Source organism: Vulpes lagopus, chromosome 12, assembly GCF_018345385.1.
Source record: "Vulpes lagopus strain Blue_001 chromosome 12, ASM1834538v1, whole genome shotgun sequence".
NCBI classification, from domain to species: domain Eukaryota; kingdom Metazoa; phylum Chordata; class Mammalia; order Carnivora; family Canidae; genus Vulpes; species Vulpes lagopus.
In genome coordinates this window covers 47,238,650-47,258,304 of record NC_054835.1, presented here as the reverse complement: position 1 = coordinate 47,258,304, position 19,655 = coordinate 47,238,650, and the positions used below count along the sequence as shown (strand labels likewise).

The window sequence follows — 19,655 nt, the reverse complement described above, 5'->3', positions numbered from 1 at the left end:
GGATTTATGACAGATGCTTTCAATTGTCTTCATCGTTTTTTTTTTTTCTTCCTATTTTAAATGCTTTTCCGTTGGCCTCTCTGTCCCCCCAACCCTTTAATCCTAAATACCCCTTCTTGATGTCATTTCAAGCCCATATTTCCTCTCTGTGCCCAAAGTTCTGCCCAGAGCAAAACTTCTCCAATGCCTGACTCTAAACTGGGGTCACCACACCCTGCCCTCCCTACCCTCCAGGGAGGCAGAGGAGTTCTTAATACTCTAGGCAGCTGTCTGTTCTCATAGGATTAGCCCAGAGCAATGTTCAGCTATTCCTAGGATCCCCTAGGTCTTATATCTGACTGTCCAGCCTATTACTGAAACTTCATGCTGCCCTCATTTGTGACAAAACCCAGACAAGAAACTTTCTACTTAGGGTCATCTAGGGCTTCAACATTATCACAGTTATCAAAATGTAAAAGCTTTTTCATCACTGTGTATGACTGTGTGGTTAAGATTATGTGGAAATGCTGCTTGCCCAGGAAGTGGAAAAAATATCTTTAGCTTGGTTATAGGAAAAAAAAAATCTTAATTACACAGTAAACAAAGAATAACATGATGACAGTTTTCCAGAGGACAGACTATCTAGCTGGTTCTTTAAAACCTGCCGGTTCTTCTGTAGTTTTATAAAGTCACAAAGGAAGGTGCCCGAAGAGACTGGCTGCCTTCCAAAGTCACTAATTTTGTTTTTCTAGAGCTAAAAAAGGCAACACCGGACTACGAACATAGCTCAGCAGCATCAGTTCAGCCTTGGTAGTGATAAAGGGGAAAAAAGTTCTTTCTCGTTTGTAAGAATTCGAAAATGTAAGTGATAGTAGGTTGACAGCAGTGACCTAGATATACAGCTGCTATATATATTTGGGGGGCATGACCATCCCACTTCACCAAAATGTCTTTTACTTTTCTTACTTATTCTTTTTTAAAGATTTTATTTTTTTTAAGTCATCTCTACACCCAATATGGGGGCTCAAACTCACAACCCCGAGGTCAAGAGTTCCATGCTCCACCCACTGAGCCAGCCAGGCGCCCCTCCACCAAAATCCCTTTTCATAAGAATCCACAGAAGGAGCAGTGACAAATGGGAGGCACATTTGTGTTAGTGAGAATGGCTGCCATTACCCAAGGAGCAGAGGTAGTAATGAGCTGTCCATTATTCCCCAATATTATAATTATTTTGTTGCAAGAGGGAGAGAAGGTAAATTGTAATAGACCAGGGAGAAGGAGATGACTCTTGCATGAGGACCTCAAATGGTACTGAGTCACAATGAGAGATGGGGTTGGTTCAGGGTTGGTTCAGTCCAACCCGGGAAGAGAATCAAGCCTGCTCATGGTTGCGGATGTGTCATCAACCACCCAGGGTGAACTCTGGCCATCTTCCCAGGAGTGGCAACAGGGAGATTAAGGTATTTTCCTGAAAGCAGCTAAAGGTTCTGGAAGGAATTTCACTTGAAATCTTGGCCTCATCAGGTCCCCGATAATTGAAAGCGCTGATGGGTGCTGTGTGCATAGACTGATGACCTCCATGCCTGCCAAGCCTTCTTGAGCTCCCCATACCCCCTCTTCCACTGAGTGCTAGCCAAGTAGAAGCCACTGAATTCTATAATGAGGGAAAAGGTGCAAGTACAGAGAAAATACACTCATACCAGAACTCTAGGATTGGTCATGTTTGGATGGAAATGAGAGGACAATCTGGCCATCTCAACTACTAGGTAAACTAAGAGAATTGATGGTCCCTAAGGGTTTCTTCTTTGGAGTCATGGAGGTGGGGTAGGGGTGGGGGTTAGATAGTTAGGAAATAGTTTCTAGGGATCCCTGGGTGGCGCAGCGGTTTGGCGCCTGCCTTTGGCCCAGGGTGCGATCCTGGAGACCCGGGATCGAATCCCACATCAGGCTCCTGGTGCATGGAGCCTGCTTCTCCCTCCGCCTGTGTCTCTGCCTCTCTCTCTCTCTCTGTGACTATCATAAATAAATTAAAAAAAAAAAAAAAAGGAAATAGTTTCTATCTCCACGTCACAATTAACCCTGAATATCCAGAGCAGACCATAATTGTGCTGGATGGTGGACAGGACAGAAGTTAGTGTCCCTTTAGAAATGAGGTCTCATGAATTGGGACCTGGTAGAGACCAGGTCAAAGAAACAGTCTTCCAGTTGGGTGCTGATGAGCAAGACAGCAGCTAGCCACAGGCCAGAGGAGGACCCTCCCAGAGAAAGATAGTTGAAGTCAGGGGAGACATAGGTCATGGCATTAGGCTGGTGTCATAAATAGAGTCAGAATGGCCAACTTCAGAAATCTTTGGGGGCCAAGAGAATTTAATTTATATGGAGACATTCTAAAATCATTTATATGTATCATTACATGGTGCACAGCCAATGGTTAAGTAGGGAAATACTGGGTTATGCAGAGCTACAGATTTAGTTATTGCAGGACTTCTCAAAGCCTTTACGATTCTTTTCTTTCTTTCTTCTTTCTTTCTTTCTTTCTTTCTTTCTTTCTTTCTTTCTTTCTTTCTTTCTTTCTTTTCTTCTTCTTCTTCTTCTTCTTCTTCTTCTTCTTCTTCTTCTTCTTTTCTTCTTCTTCTTCTTCTTCTTCTTCTTCTTCTTCTTCTTCTTCTTCTTTTCTTCTTCTTCTTCTTCTTCTTCTTCTTCTTCTTCCTCTTCCTCTTCCTCTTCCTCTTCCTCTTCCTCTTCTTTTTATTTATTGGGATGCCTGGGTGGCTCAGTGGTTGATCACTTGCCTTCAGCCCAGGGTGTGATCCTGGAGTCCCAGGATTGAGTCCCACATTGGGTTCCCTGCATGGAGCCTGCTTCACCCTCTGCCTGTGTCTCTGCCTCTCTCCCTGTGTCTCTCATGAATGAATAAATAAATCTTTTTAAAATTTTATTTAATTAATTTATTCATGAGAGACAGAGAGAGAGAGAGAGAGAGAGGCAGAGACACAGGCAGAGGGAGAAGCAGGCTTCATACAGGGAGCCTGATGCAGGACTGCATCCCAGGACCCCAGGATCACGACCTAGGCCAAAGGCAGACGCTCAGCCGCTGAGCCACACAGGCGTCCTGAGCCTTTACAGTTCTGTCACACATTGTGAATCTTCAAGAAGGGAACTGCTGTACTTCCCACACTTATTTATCCTTGGAACCTTGAATTTTGCAAGGACAGCCTTCTAAAACTTAGAAGAATGCCAGAAGCTTCTCTCAGGGTTAGAGCCATTATGTACCCACAAAATAGGTCAGTGGGTCAATTCTATTTCAATAAATGTTATTTGCTCTAAAATTTCGGTGGGTTAATACATTGCATAATGATTACTGTTAGTCAAATTCCAGTGGCTTGAAGGGCTCCCAACAGTAATAACCTGTAAATTTCTTTTCAAAGTCAATGCCATGTGAGACCACACAGCACAGGCAGCAGTCTGCTGAGATGCTGGTGAGATCACGCATCAGATTAGTTTTAATTTAGGAAGTGAACTGGTCTCATGGGGTGACCGGTTGCAAAGTAGCTTATTCACAGGAGTGCCATGGTCCTTGTGCAGGACTAGAACCTGTCTCCCCATCTCAGCAACCCAATCTGTAGGGACCTGTGAAGCCAGAGCCCCGGGACACGCAGTGTTCTCTGTCTGGTGTATCCCCCTTACATTTCCTCTAGCTGCTCCCAAGCTGTTCTTCATACTTCAAAGAGAATGAATTCAGCCATCTTGGGGGAGAGGGCAGGAGAGAAAATGGGCTCCTCCACCATAACATTAGCATTTTGAAATTGTCTGCATTTTTTTAAATGCCACCCTGAACGACTTTGCAGAGGGCAGCCATCAGAGAAAAAATACATGTTTAATGGAATCTTCCTCTCTTCTTTGTTTTTTTGTTTTCTACTTGTGGCACTGAAAATTGGATTTCTCTTCTCCAGTTCCCTAATACCTATGGAATTGTGCTCAATTTATCTTGGGGAGATAAGAATAATACAACTGGACAGATTTTTGCGGGGCAGATTCCTTTCCATAAAAATACAATAAATTGCCTATAACGATGGATCTCCTGAAATGGTAAACTTCAGTGATTAAATAAAATGAATGCAAAATTACCCCCATGTTTTTGACCTTCTCATCACTGAGATATTCTGAACTGTGTGATATCTACAAGAATGCAACTGTCTTTTCAGTTCAGATTTTCAACATTGACCTTATTTTTTAAGAGTGAGTATTTTTTTATATTTTTTTAAAATATGTTTTTCAGTAAGGAATTTGCCCAGTTTGGTTCAGAGGAGTGGTTCTTGCGGTTTTTAACCTAAAAGGCTTGTCATCTGAAAGTTTCCGACCCGGCTGAATGCCAGCCTTTATATTTGGGGAGTCCTTCTGATGCATTCCCCTCTCTGTTACTTATGTGTAATTCTTTTTCATTTGATGCATCCTGCCTGTCTCTTTAAATCCCCGTCCTCCCTTTATTGTGCATAGCGATCAGATTCACAGGCATCCTCTGCTTATTTCTCCTTGACAGGTCCAGCTTTAGATTGCACGAGCCCTGCTCAGTGTTCACAGAGGCACCCGCAGCAAACCCGTGCCCCATTGAGAAAACATATTTTCATTCATGTCTTTGCTGCCTCTCCCTCCTGGCCTTGCTTCTCCTGTGAGATGCTGTTACTCAGCTTGTCAGAGGACGGAAGAGGCTCCAGCGATGAATGAACTAATGAATGAACAGAGCCTCAGTGTAGGGCGCAGGCTGCCGGGGAGCCTGGGAGAGGCTGACATTCATTTCCTTGGTGTGGGCTGGAATGCAAGCAGATGTTTTCCTGCTGTGTCTCCAGGCTCCGCCTCCACAAGCTCCCTTCCTCTCATCCTCCCCCACTTCTCTTTCAGGTCCCACTGCTCTTCTTGGCCACCTTTTTCTTCCTATGCAGCATATATTAGGGAAGTCACTCTGATTCATTTTCATCTCTGCCATTTATATGCAACCCTTTCTCTTTCTCTTTGCTTTAAAATTCTTCCTCTTCCTCTCCTTTTTTTTTTTTTTTTTTTTTTAAATCTCCACCTGGGTTCCTCTCTCCACCTTCTGGAACTATCTTTGCAACTTTTTCCTAATTACTCTGTTGCCATTGCCACTCACCCTATCTATGTATAAAGTCACACATGGCTCTGGGAACCCAGGAACCCAAAGGAAGCTCAAATATCTCCCATTACTTCCTGTGCAACTTTCCCTGCATGATGACTAAGATTCTGAGTAGGTGGGAGGGACAGTGGGACACACAGCTTCTTGAAATTGGTGTTCGGGGACGCCTGGATGGCTCAGTCGGTTAAGCATCTTCTTTCAGGTTAGGTCATGATCTCAGGTGCTGGGATCCAACCTCATTGCAGGCTCCCTGCTCACTAGGGAGTCTGCTTCTCCCTCTGCCCCTCCCCACTGCTCGTGCATGTGCACGCGTGCTCTCTCTCTCTCTCTCTCAAATAAATAAATAAAATCTTAAAAACAAATTAAAAAAAAAAGAAATTGGTATGTGTGTAAAAGATCTTCTGTGCCCAGTAGAGAAGCTTATCTATATTACCTTCCAATTAGGGGGCAAATTTTCTGTCAAATTGGAAGGATAAAATGTCCTGATGACGAATAAAGAAGCTGGAAGTTACTTTAAGATCTAGATGTCTCCCAACTGCCTCTACATACAGATTGACCCCCTCCGTGGTGGGGGTCAATTTTACAAATAGCATTTTACAAATAGCACAGGGTGTAGCCCCATAGTCCAAAAAGATAGTAAATCCTAAATTCCACATTTGATCTCACTAGCCCTATGGAACATTCTGGATAGAAGTCTCCTGTTGATGGAAGTTGGAAATATTTGCAAGTTCATTTCTATTAACGATCCTGGCTCAAACTGAAATACCCGGTATGGCCTTGGAGTACATTTAATATGATAATATAGAATATAGTACCAGAGAATCAATGTCTTCGGGGGAATTCCATTAGAGAGAAGGTCAAGTCTATATCGAGTTTAATATTCATTGATAGCAGAGGACACGTGTGCATGGAGACAGAACAAGATGGCCAGAGAGGAATGCATTGAGTTCCAGATAAAAGCTAAAAGGAAATGATCTTTTGAAAGCCTGTAAACACTTCATGTACCCCAAGCCAGCTTCTCAACTCTTCCATTTAACATTCTTATTTCCAAGCCTCCTTGGAAAATTTGTTCTCAGACATAGAAGGATTCCGGCTGATAAACAAGAATAAAAAGTTAAGATATTGAAGTCAGTCATTGGTTTTCAAACTTTGCTTGTCTCAATCCAGGACATTCCATGGATGTGCCTCACCAGCCTCCATGTCCCTATATAACACTTTTTTTGTAGAAAGAACTCTGGTGCCATTTGAAAAGCAGTTTGAACCACAGAAGCATATCTCCCCTCAGATCCTTCCTCATCCTGGAAGTCTATGAACAAGTGTGATGGGTGAGACAGGAACCACTTGAAAAAGTGATTTCCCAAACCTCCCACATTTGCACCTCCTCCATCTTCTCAACTATGCTCTTTATAATATGCTCCCCTTTCAGTTAAAGTGGACTAAAATTAAGAGAATTTTTAGAATACCTTGTGACTTCCATTACATCCCATACAGTTACTCAGGGACCTCATCGATGTGTTTACTTACTTTTTCATTGGATTTGAATTGTTTTCTGCTTACTGAAAAAGAAGATGCTTTTTGTAAAATACAACATTATAAAAATGTGTATCACGGAAAATGAATGGACCTCATGATTTCCACTGCTCTCCTCCATGAGAATATTTTGGTCTCTATTTCTCCATGTTTTCTATGTATATAGTCATGTGCTTTTTTTAACATGCTTTTCTTAGCCTTTTCTCAAAACTGGATCATTCTATTTTACACTTTGTTTTTTTTTTCTTAAGATTTCATTTTATTATTATTTTTTTAAGATTTTATTTATTTATTTAGAGAGAGACCATGAGCTGGGGTGAGGGTGGGGAGAATCTTTAGCAGACTCCCCACTGAGCACAGAACCTGATGTGGGTCTTGATCTCTGACCCTGAGATCATGACCTGAGCTACAACCGAGAGTCCGATGCTCATCTGACTCAGCCACCCAGGCGCCTCTTTAAGGTTTTATTTTTAAGTAATCTCTATACCCAATATGGGTTTCAAACTCACAATCCTGAGATCAAGAGTCACGTGCTCCACCGACTGAGCCAGCCAGGTGCCCCACGCTTTAGAGTTCATGGCTTTCGAGTTCTCCACAATGTACTTAACCAACCCTCCACTGGTGGACTTTGGATTGCTTCTGTGTCTTGTTTTGTTTTGTTTTTAAGATTTTATTTATTTATTTATTTATTTGAGACAGAGAGAACATGAGTGGGGGAGAGGGGCAGAGGGAGAGGGAAAAGCAGACTCCCTGCCAGGAAGGGAAGCCCAGTGCAGGACTTAATCCCAGGACCCTGAGATCATGACCTGAGCCAACAGCAGACACTTAACCTGACTGAGCCACCCAGGCGCCCCGCTTCTGTGGCTTTTATAGGACCAACACTGCATAATGAACATTTTTTTTCATTTGTAATGTTTTTTACACCTGGGAATTTATGCCCTTCCTTGAGTCCTGAGCAGGCTTTTGAAAGCAATTCACAACAGGCATTAACTTAAGCCATCATATTTAAAATCAATTTTTTGAAAATGACTGTATTTGAAAGGTACTAAGATATTTTGACATTTAAAGGAATACCTCTGGTGAATTTCTTAAATGAATAATTATTTCCCCAATTTCTCTTTCGAGTAAACTGGTTTTTTCTTCTTTGAGCTCGTTTGAAGTAGGGCATGTCTATCCTTTGGCAGATGCACCCAGAGACATATTTTCTCTGCTCTCAGTGGCTGCAGGACAAACTGAAAAGCAAAGTCTGTGCCTTCATCACCATCACCCTCAGCTCCACTAGAAACACTCGTGTGCTTTCCTAACTAATGCTCAAGAGGCAGCGGGATGTAGGGTCACAAGTGTGAACTTCCAAGCCAGACAGTTTGAATTGAATCTCAGCTCCATCATGTAAATGTGATGTGATTTGGGGCAGATGACTTAACCTTCCCATGACTTTGTTTCTTATCTGTAAAATAAGGATAATAATAGTATATCCCTCATAGAGTTGTGTGAGGGTTAAGAGTGGAAAAAGAATTATTATTTATCAAACACTTGGAATGGCGCCATATTATTGTCGTCATTACCTCAGGATTGGATCATGTCTGTCTCAGACTGGACATGATGAATATGGACTGTGGTTCCCTTACATCATCATTTTGACCCAAGGATATACCAAAATTTCCCTGGGTTAAGAAACACCAGGTCAGGGATGCCTGGGTGGCTCAGTTGGTTAAGCATTCAACTCCTGAACTCAGCTCAGGTCTTTTTGTTGTTGTTGTTGTTGTTGTTTTTAAATATTTTATTTTTTTATTCATTTTATTCATTTATTTCTTCATGAGAGACACATAGGGAGAGACACAGACATAGGCAGAGGGAGAAGCAGGCTCTCCACAGGCAGGGAGCCTGATGCAGGACTCGATCCCAGGACCCCGAGATCACAACCTGAGCCAGAGGCAGACAGTCAACTGCTGAGCCACCCCGGTGCCCCTCAGCCCGGGTCTTGATCTTAGGGTCGTGAGTTCAAGCCCCACATTGGGCTCTATGCTGGGTGTGGAGCCTACTTAAAAATAATAATAATAAAGATAAAGGAAAAAAGAAACACCTGGACAATAATAAACGTTGACAAGGATGTGGAAAACCTAGAACCCTCATATCCGCCGATGGGAATGTAAAATGGTGCAGTTTGCAAAACTATCTGGAGGTTCCTCAAAAGGTTAAGCATAGAGTTACCATATAACTCAGCAGTCATACTGTAGATATATACCGAGGAGAAATGGAAACGCATGTCCACACAAAAGCTTGATAAGAATGTCCATGGCATCATTATTAATAAAAGCCCAAAAGTAGAAACAAATATCCATCAGCTGATGAATGCATGAAGTAGATCTGGTATATCCATGCAATGGAGTATTACTCTGCTGTAAAAAGGATGCTAAGTGAGAGAATCCAGACACAAAATACCTCATGTGATTTCATTTACATGAAATGTCTAGAAGAGACAAATCGGAGAGCTAGAAAGTTAGATTAGTGGTTGCTTGGGGTCTAGGGTAATAGGGAGGCAGGAATGGGGAGTGACTGCTGTAGGTATGGGACTTCTCCTTGGGATAATGAAAACATTCTAAAATTAGATTGTGTTAATGGTTGCACAGCTCTGTGAATATACTAAGAACCACTGATCTGTATACTCAATGTGGTAAATAATATGAGATGTGAATAATGCTACCTAAAAAAGCAAAGAAGGGACGCCTGAGTGGCTCAGCAGTTGAGCATCTGCCTTCAGCCCAGGGCGTGATCCTGGAGTCCCAGGATCGAGTCCCACATCGGGCTCTCTGCATGGAGCCTGCTTCTCCCTCTGCCTGTGTCTCTGCCTCTCTCTCTCTCTCTCTCTCTGAATAAATAAATAAAATCTTAAAAAAAGAAAAGAAAAAAGAAAAAATTTAAAAAGAAAAGAAAAATCAAGTTCTGGCATCAGAAGTGTGCTCCAGGGGCTCCACCAACTTTCTGAGAGCAGGTCATCAGTACAAGGGAGGCAACTGGAGTTCATTTTAAATCAGCCCACCAGATGAGGCATAATTAAGAAAGTTTTAGAAATGGGGGCACCACTGAGCGGCTCAGTGATTGAGCAACTGCCTTCAGTTCAGGTCATGATCCAGGGGTCCTGGGATCGAGTCCTGCATCAAGCTCCACACAGGGAGCCTGCTTCTCCGTCTGCCTATGTCTCTGCCTCTCTCTGTGTCTCTCATGAAGAAATAAATAAAATCTTAAAAAAAAAAAAAAAAGAAAGAAAGTTTTAGAAATATATTGTGAGAGCAAACATGATTTTTACTTTACTTCATAAACTGTTGTAGGGTGGGATCAATACGCTTTTAGCTCATGGTTTTCATCATGCCCCGGGTGCTGTGGGAGCGTAGCATGACAGTAATGGTGATCCTCAACCTGAATGGTGCTCATTCTTTTAGAAGTTTTGCTGCTGCACGCTTCTTCCCCCAGAGAGCCTCAGACCTGACTCCCCAGGCCCTGTCTCTACAGCCACCATCCCCATTGGGGGACTACAGAAACTATGAAATTCCCATGGGCTTGCCCCTTTCTCTTTAAGACTTGCTTACATCTAGTTTTCTTCTCGTAAGTGTTTCTTGTTGCCATGGCAACCCTAATCAATCACTATACTAAAAATAGCCCTTTCATTTTTCCAAAGCATGTCTGTAGTGAATTGAAAATTCAGCCCCGCCGTGCATTTTGCATGGGCTGCTTTCCTTTCCCGACACAGAGCCTGGGAGTGCTTGGTCTGGAAATGATTCTTGCAGAAGCCCAGGTACTTCACTTGTTTTTCCTGGCATTCTTCTTCCCGACTGCAGATGCTCTCATCACTTCCCAAAGATACAAGTACATGCGTTTCCCTGGTCAACAAAGACCCAGCGCTTTCCTGCACATTTGGCTTTGGGTGCCAGGGGTTTCACAGGTACCTGATCATCACCGCGGCTGCCACCGCGGTTGGAAGGCAGATTAAAGATGTACAGATACTGGGGACAAAGGAAGCTGCACATAGCGGGAGCAGATGCTAGCAGCCCTAGTGAGACTCTTCTGGCTCTGGAGGATCTAAGCCAGAAAATCAAAGAGGAGATGACGGGAGAGCTTTGCCTCGTCTCTCTGATTTCTCCCTGACACTACTATTTTTAGGGGGTTAGGGGCAAAACAAACCCTGGATGAAATAAAGTGAATATTTGTTAATGATTCTCCTGGCCAAGCTGCCTTTCTAGTCAAGAAGAGAGAGAGAAAAAAGATTTTTCATGAGAAAGAAGATTCCAGATTTTGAATGGGCCCAGGGGAGGAAGGAGAGCAGGGAGGGGCTAAAGTGACTCATGATGTCCCCCAGGCTCCAGGGGATTAGGGCACTTTATTGCCTCTCTCCCTGTCTCATTTTGCTGCTCTAGAGTCACTGCCCCAATCTTCTGCCTGTAAGCAGGGTCATCTTAGCGGGACCCCTGGGGCTCCCAAATGCTGTTTTTTGATGCTATTTCTCAACTTGTCTGAACCTTGGTTTTTATAATAAGGCTGAGTGAACGCGCAGGCATAAAGCCTTTTACATCTAGGAAAGAAGAGTCCACGGGGATCCTGGGTGGTATTCTTGTTTCCCTGCCTGACGTTGGCAGGGGGTCGGGGAAAGCAGAGAAGAGGTCAGGGGAGCGGGCCCTGCACGGAAGCAGGAACTGCCAGGCGGATGGCGAAAAGGAGGATGGTGAGAGGATGAACCTGGACGAAACGACATGTCCCTGACAACACAGCGGGTCAGGTGGCAGAGTGAGGCTGGCAGGAGCACAAACCTGCTCTGTGGCATGGCCACCAACCATGTCCTGGGGAGGTGTCCTCTTGCTGCCACCACCCCTGCAAGCCACATCCTCCCAGTGTGTCCTCGCACACGTGCAGGGGAGGATCACCCCACCCCAGGCTTTTCCTTCCCACCTAGCCTGGGGGGTTCCGTGGGGAAGGGGTACTGTGGGCTGGACCAGCATTTCCCAACTACCTGTCCTGCCAGATGTGGCCTGGCCCTTCACTAGATTATTTCATCTTCACCCCTCTGTGATGAGGTTGGTCCCATCTCCGTTTCATGGATGAGAAGACGGATGCTCAGAGGAGCTGAGGAATTTCCTCGGAGGCACACAGCTTGTGAGAAAGGAAGCTGGGGTTTGTACTCAGGTCTGTTTCTCTCCAAAACCTGTATTCTTTCTCCTGAATTCTTGCCTCCTGTGGGTGATGCGTGTCCTGCTGCATCTGGATGCAGGCTGGCAGCAGGCCTAGTGCCATCACTTACTAGTCAGCACCACCCGAGCCCGAAGTAGTGGTCATGGATGAAGCCATTGACATCACAGCTGCAGCCACTAAATTAGAAGAGTATAGATGCCCCCATTTTCCTGAGACATATTCAGACATCAACGGGAGTGATTTTTTTATGCAGATGCCAAACGGGTGATTTGAAAGGGAAGCAGTGGCTGGATTCTTGAGGTTCAGTCTTGTTACTGGTTTTTCCATTGGCTCATGACAGATTTCCCACAAACATAGCAACTTCAAACACAGAGTGTCTGCTGGGCCCAGGTTAGCTGGGTGCTGGCTCAGAGTCTCACTAGGCTGGGCTCCAATCTTGTCTGGGGCTTGAGGTCCTCTTCAGGCTCTGGTTGGCGGATTGCTGTCATTGGACTGAAGTCTGGTTTTCTAGTTGGCTGGCCTCCAGGGGTCTCTCTCAGCTCCTAGAAGCTTCCGTCAGGCTCTAGCCCCACGGTCATCTCACCACATGGCTGCTTCCTTCTTCAAAGGCAACCAGAATCTCTGCTTTTTCAAAAAGAGAAGTCTTATATAATATAACAGCTTCTGATCACCTTGACATCGAATCAAAGGGGCTACAATCCCATCGCACTCACAGGTCTTGCCCACACTGTGGGCAAGAGGGATTGTTCAAGGTGTGTAGACCAAGGGCTAGGAGTCTTGGGGGGCCACCTGAGAATTCTGTCTGCCGTGAGTGTTTTAGTCTTTCCTTTGTGTCATCATGTGCCTAATGGGACTCTAAGGGTTCAGTGCTCCTGAGTGACTGTGCCGTAGAGAGCACAGGTGTCTTCTGAATCCCTTAACATCTTCCAGTTTTAGCCAATAGGTGACACTCCCGATGTTTCCCTTCTCACAGCGTGTTCCACTTGGTTGTGTCAAAGTTCCCAATTTCATTTCTGCTCCCACACTCCTGAGAGTTCCTTCTGTGATAGGGGATCCCCCTCATCGATGAAAGTGTGTCAGAATCTTTAGGGGATACCGCGTGTTTTGAGAATGTCCAGGGTTGGAAGGTGGGGTGCTCCCTTTGAGATACTTGAGATGGACCGGGCGAGATGGTATATTCTCAGTTGGATCAAAGCCCTGAGTCATAGAAAGCAGAACTGAAATAGAAGATTCAATGCCTGACTGGCTGGGTGACTGTGACAGTGACAGCAAGGAGTGAGGAGGAATCCTCCTGAGGGACATGTTGCAGCTTATCTTCTGCCCGGGGAGCCAGACACATAGCTAATTTTGGAGATCAAAAAGGAGATAAGTGTGTGACAAAGTACAAACAGAATGCTACCTGCACACATGGGATCAGTGTTCTGGTGTGGGATTTGGGATGGTCTGTGGATACGAAGGAGACCTCAGGCTGAGAGAACTGTGGGCAGTAAAAAAACATGGCAGCCAGAAGTGTTCCAGAGAATGGCAAGTGGTCTTCTGTGACTGGGAGGAATGTAGGGTGGGGCCATAAAAAAAGTTAGAGTCAGATATAGAAGACTCTAGGTCTTTCCTTTGAGGAGGGAAGCTGAGCCAGCAGGATTTGGGCATTCATTGGATGTGATGGGTAAGTCTAGTGGGTTGAATAGCGTTTGTCAAAATTCATGTCCAGTGGAACTTAAGAATGTGACCTTTTTGGAAATAGGGCCTTTGCTTGTGGCTGTAATTAGTTACGGACCTTGAGAGAACACCCAGAGGAAAGAAGGTGATATGAAGAAACAGGCAGAGCTTGGAGGGATGCAACCACAGACCAAGGAACATCTGGGGCCACCGGAAGCTGGAAGAGGCAGGGAAGGGTTCTCCTTGGAGCCTTCAGAGGGAGCACAACATTGTCCACGCTTTGATTTTAGACTTCTGGCCTCCAGAACTGAGAGGGCGTTAAGACGCACCGCTCATGGCAATTTGTTATGGCAGCCCTAGGAAGCTCGAGAACTGTGCTGGGGAATGTTCAGATTCAGTCTGGACTTTACAGTTGGGGTGCTTGTAGGACCCTTGTTGGGGGTGGCCAGTGGGCAGCTGGACAGGTGAGAAGAGCGGGTGGGGTTAGAGATGTCAGCTTGGGAAGCAGCTGTGAAAGTGAGGGGCAGGTGAGATCCCCAAGGGAGAGGGTTCAGAGGATTCCGAGCCAGAAAATAGGGCAGAGGGCAGAACTTAGGGGAACCGGCCATTGAAGGGGTGGAGGAAGGAAGGGAAGGTGAAAAAGGAAGGTGGAGTTCTTGGCTCATACTCAACAGGGTAGAGGCTTCCTTGGGGTGTGGACAGGGAAGTGACGCTGGTTTGAAAATTCTTTGACACTTGGTCATTTCCATGCCCTATTGCTCTGGTTGAGAAAGAGGTGGTGGTGAAAAAGCACAGACGGCAGGCATGGGCTACTCGTTGAACAGTTAGGCTGTGGAGACAAGGAGAAATGAGATTAATGATAGACGAAGGAAGGAACATCACTGAGCAAACTTGATACTTGTTTCTTAGGAATATGCCACTTTTCATGATATTTTTCAGGCTACAGGAAGGAAGCCAGGAGAAAATGCAAGTAATCGATGAAACAAGTTTCCAGAGAAGAGACTTATAGATATTTTTTGCTGTGCACCTGCTACGTGCCAGGCACTGTGCTGGGGTTTTACCCGAATGACCTCAATTGATCTTCTCAACATCCCTATAGAGTAGAGAAGGGCGGTCCCTGTTCTGTTGCGGGGAAACTGAGGCTGAGAATGCCAAAATAATTTGCCCGAGTCCATGCATCTCAGATTTGAGCCCTGGTCTGCTGCCCTCTGTGTCTCAGTTCTCGTTACGTGATTTTCCACCGGGATCTGGAAAGCTACGTCTTTCTCTGATTCACAAAGAGTTAAGCAGCATAAAGAAATAAGCAGATCTGCGGTGGAGGAGAGGGAAACTGTGAGTGTTTCCATCGCAGGGTCTTATTGAACTATGAATCAAAATTATCAGCTGCAAGGGAGGAAGGAGGAAAGCCAGAGGGTTCTAAACAAGGAAGGGGATTTAGGATCACCTCTGTAGTGAAACAAAATAGGAAGCCAGCCGGGGAGCGCAACAACAAAACAACAACCGCACTTAACTGCTAAGGCTCTACTAGGATTCGTGGGCTGGGTGTTTAGGGAAGCTAAACTGTAGGGTAGACAGAACTTTCTCTCAAGATGGACTTCTACCCAGAAAGTTTTTAGTGACAGCTCTGAAAATGCCCTAGACCAGAGGTACTCCTGATTTTTAAATTGCAACACCATACCTCCAGGGCTCCGAGAACCAGCCATCGGACATCCCAAGGTGATTATCAGTCCCAAACCACTGCTGAAGGAGAAGACTCTGACCAGCCTAGAGTTGACCTGTCCCATCCGGGTTTTCCCTGCTGCCTGGCCAAAGCAGGTGCACTCCCAGCCTCTGGCAGGGTTGAGCTTCTGATATGGAAATAACCTAAGTCCTTGACTCAAAAAATAACAGCATCTGCTAATTTGCCTAAGCATTTTGCATTTCATATTTGGGCTTAATACCCAAATGCTAAAATTCATTTGTCTGACCTTAGTTAAGTGGTTGAGGGGTTCAACCGATAAAAACTCCTCGCGGGGTGTTCCACTCTGACGCACCCAGACCCAGCTCCCCACCCGGGACGGCTCTGTTCCCTGCCATCTGGCGCTGTGCACGCACTGCATTGACTCTCGTATGAATTACGGTTTACAAAGGTCCAATCAGTTCGCCGGAAGCCTTGATATTTTTAAAAGGGTCTCGGCAGGTGCATCTCCCCGAGTTCACATGTCAAGAACTCCGCCATGGGCTCTGAGCTGCTCCGATCCCTCCAGGGTCTCAGTTCGTGCTGAGCACCCCCTCCTCGGACTCCCCAGGGCAGCATGCGTGTGGGCAGCAGTTATGGGGTGACGGTTTTGAGAGGAGACAGCAAAGAAGGTGTTCATGAATAATTGCAGAGCTTCATTCTCCAGAAAGACAATTACTGGGATTGATTGTTTCTGTGTTTCCTTAGTCACGGTTCAGCTTGCTCGTTTCACTTGGATTAAGACAGATGAAGGCCCAACGCACACAGTCAGGTGATGTCAGAATTATCAATGGCACGTCCAAGGCCCCTGCCTTCTTGTACACATGCTGCTAGGGTGCTCAGCTGCGCTGAAACGGGATTCTGGACTTGGGGGGATGAAGCACATGGGGCGAAGTATTGTAGACTTCTGAATTGTAGATAACGAACACTCTTTTCTTCCCTTGCATGGGATAGTGAGGTGGTTTTCCAATGCAAGCAAGCATCTACAACCCCTGGAGGGCTTTATTTCACTCATTTTTTTTTAATTTAAAGATTTGTTCATTCATTCATTCATTCATTCATTCATTCATGAGAGACACAGAGAGAGAGGCAGAGACACAGAGAGGGAAAAGCAGGCTCCTGGCAGAGAGCCCGATGTGGGACTTGATCCCAGGACTGGGATCACCCCCTGAGCCAAAGGCAGACACTCAAGGCTGAGCCACCCAGGCATCCCACCCTGGAGGGCTTTTTAAATATAGGTGCCTGGGGGCGCCTTGGTGACTCAGTTGGTTAGGCGTCTGCCTTCGGCTTACATCATGATCCAAGGGCTCTGGGATAGAGCCCTGCCTTGGGCTCCCTGCTCAGCGGGGAGTCTGCTTCTCCCTCTGCCATTCTCCCTGCTTGTGCTCGTCCTCTGTCTCTCTCTCTCTCTCTCTCTCTCTCTGTGTCAAATAAATAAATAAAATCTTTAAAAAAAAATCACACAGATTCTTGGAGGCCGTGCCTGGGTGGCTCCTCAGTTAAGCGTCTGACTTAACTTGATTTCAGCTCAGGTCAAGGGTCCTGGGATCAAACCCGTGCTCGTTGGGGAGTCTACCTGAGGATTCTCTCCCTCTGCCTCTCCTCTCTTTCTCTAATAAATAAATAAATTTTAAAACACACACACACACACACACACACACTCACACACACACACACACATGCCTAGGCCCCTTCCCTAGAGTTTCTGATTCAATGGGTATGGGGTTGGGCCCAAGAATTTGCTTCTAGGATGCTGCTGCTGCTGCTGCAGCTTTGAAGACTCCACTTTGAGAACCGGTAGGATAATGATGAAGAGCATGGACACTGGGAGCAGGCCACCAGTCTTGTAATCCCGACACTACTATTTACAAGTTGTGTGACCATGAGCCATTTACTTAACCTCTCAGTGCCTCCATTTCCTCATCTTTAAAAGGGATGATAACGATAGTATCTACTACATGGCATGGTTATGAGGAATAAATGAATGAGAACTTGAACGCACTTAGACCAGGGCCTGGTATATATAGAGTACGTGCTCTGGGCGTGTTGGATAAATAAATAAAGGAGCCAGACTCAGGATCGTGAGTATATCAGCTGGAGTCTCATTTCTCTGACACCTGCAGCTCCCAGTGGAGTTGCTGGGTCATTTTACCCATTAGTCTTCAATCCCATCTCTTGTGGCCGGGAAAGTTAATGCCCAGCTCGGTGCCAGCAGGAGGGAGGTTGCATCAACATCCATCAAAACCCTCTTCTCGAGCTACCTTAACCCTTAAAATCTCCTGAGTACACAGATCGTGGCTTGCTGAGACTGAGACAGTAGGGCAGTGTGCTTTTGGGGTTTCTCCTCCCTGTGCTGACAAAAAGAGGGGCTGCCTTTTACGTCAAGCTCAGCTGCAGCCTCATGCTGAGTGCTGTCACTTGCTGAATGCTTCCTCTGGGCCTAGAATTTACTTGTTTTACACACATGGTTTTATTTAACTCTCAAAACGTTACTATTAGGCAATAATTATTATCCCTGTTTTACTACTGCCAGGGTTCCAAAAAGTTAAATTGTCTTGACCAAAGAAACATAGCTGTCAGGTGATAAATTCAAAACTAAAAGCAGGTGTGTCTGACTTCCATAATTTGTTATCCTAATGTTCTACTGCTAAATGCCACCTCCCTAGCTTTATTTATATGAATGTTTACATAAAGGTTGAGGCTGAGTCCCCAGATACCCAGCAGTGGCAGCTTCTCCCTCACAGGTAAGCTCCCCAGAATGGGAACTACCTGTGTCAGGGGTTTGCTTTCCTAAAACCTGCGGTAGGACTCACAGAACGTATTTCTTTTGGAAATACAACGACTTGCCTTCCATTGCTTGGTTATTCTCTGTGGCCTAACTTCTGGGTGCAGTTGTGTCCATGTTGCCAAAGGTGAGTTTTTCTCTGAATTTAGATAGTGACCTAGTACCATAACACTTCTGATCGGGAATAGTGCTCCCAACATGATGGTCAGGAGAGCATCCAGAGGCTATACTGAGAATGTGAAGGGAGGAAAAAATGATAGGCTAACGAAATTTCCTTTTTTTTTTCCTTAGTGTTCCTTTCTGCCGAAATTCTCCATTCATATAGAAACCAAGTATGAAGACAATAAAGGAAGCAACGACCGCGTGAGTAGCACCCCCATTCTGTGCTGTGCCCTCATCTCCCCACCCCGGAGCTCTGAGAGCCGCAGCACTTTTCATAGCTGCTGGGGTGCCCAGGGCCAGCTGCAGGATCGTGCCTGGGATCTCAGAGAAGCTCTGGCATTTGCTCTCTGGAGCCATTTCCCTGGGATTTCTCTCTGGAATTTCTTTGTTGTCTGGCCTTTCTTCCCATCTTTATATCCTTTCGCCTCTGTGCGAAATCTCTGTGACCTGGAATGATTGTCATTGATGTTTGAGGGGGATGATGGGGACGTTATGCTCCAGGATCTGGTTTCTGATTATTGGATTGGGCATACATCTTCTCAGTGACTGTGGACATTTATGTAGAAAAATGAATAGAACCAAATATATGTGTGCATACTGTATATATTTTCTAGACTATGCTTATGTTCACCTATATACACAAATATGCACATATCCCACATTAAAATCAGTCCCCTCCTGCAAAATATTTTTACCTTATGGGACAATCTGACTCTTACTAGTTTTCAGACCCATACTTTAGTATTAGTATTGCTGAGATCCATCTTCTGACCTCGCTTTTACCCCAGCCTCTTTCCACTGGGGCAATGTCATTTTGAATCCCTTCCCGTTAGGAGTGGATGTTTTGACCAGTCAAGAGCCTCACCCTGAGATTGGGCTCTGGGTTCCATTGGGACCTACTGAGGGAAGAGCCTGGATCTAGAAGCTGCAGAGCTTCACTTATTAATTTCGACTTCACTTACAATGTTGTGCATTTGTGAAGAATGATGAAGACTGAGACTGTGTCAAAATGGTCGAGAGAGCATTTCTTGACAAGATGACCCCTTTTGGGGCCTTCATGGAGCCAAGGAAATGCAAAGCAGGATGCAGGGGGTTGTGGGGGTGCCTAACTGCCATGAGGCAAGGTCTAAGGACTCACAAACATCATCAACTTGAAATCCTTTTTTCAGGTGAGAACAGTCCCTGAGAAGAACTAAGAAACCCTTTAGAGAGTGTTAGCCAGGCCTAACTAACACTATGGTTCTTTGTGTCGACATCTTCTAGAAGTCTTTTCTAAAGATTTATATCTAGAAGGTACAGGTGTCTTTGTGGGGAAGACAGGTTGTCCCTTTCAAGGTGGAGTCTGCCTGGACAGAGCTAGAGTGGTTCCCAAGGGGCATCATTCAACTATATTTCACACCAGCTTGGTGTGGGAGGACACTCATTCCTTCACGTGGTATTCAGCAACGGCATATCAAGCACCTTCTCTTCTGAGTATGAGTATGTATGAGTTGCAT

At 45.3% G+C, this 19,655-nt stretch overlaps 1 protein-coding gene across 2 annotated transcripts in view; it reads left to right on the top strand.

Moving 5' to 3' along the window:
• The window catches only part of PITPNC1 (phosphatidylinositol transfer protein cytoplasmic 1), a 254,520-nt gene that overhangs the window by 150,212 nt on the left and 84,653 nt on the right, over window positions 1–19,655 (top strand). For both annotated transcript variants that reach the window (XM_041726175.1, XM_041726176.1), the window contains exon 5: window positions 18,289–18,360. In XM_041726175.1, the coding sequence (XP_041582109.1) occupies window positions 18,289–18,360 (72 nt within the window). The remainder of the gene's footprint in view (window positions 1–18,288; window positions 18,361–19,655) is intronic.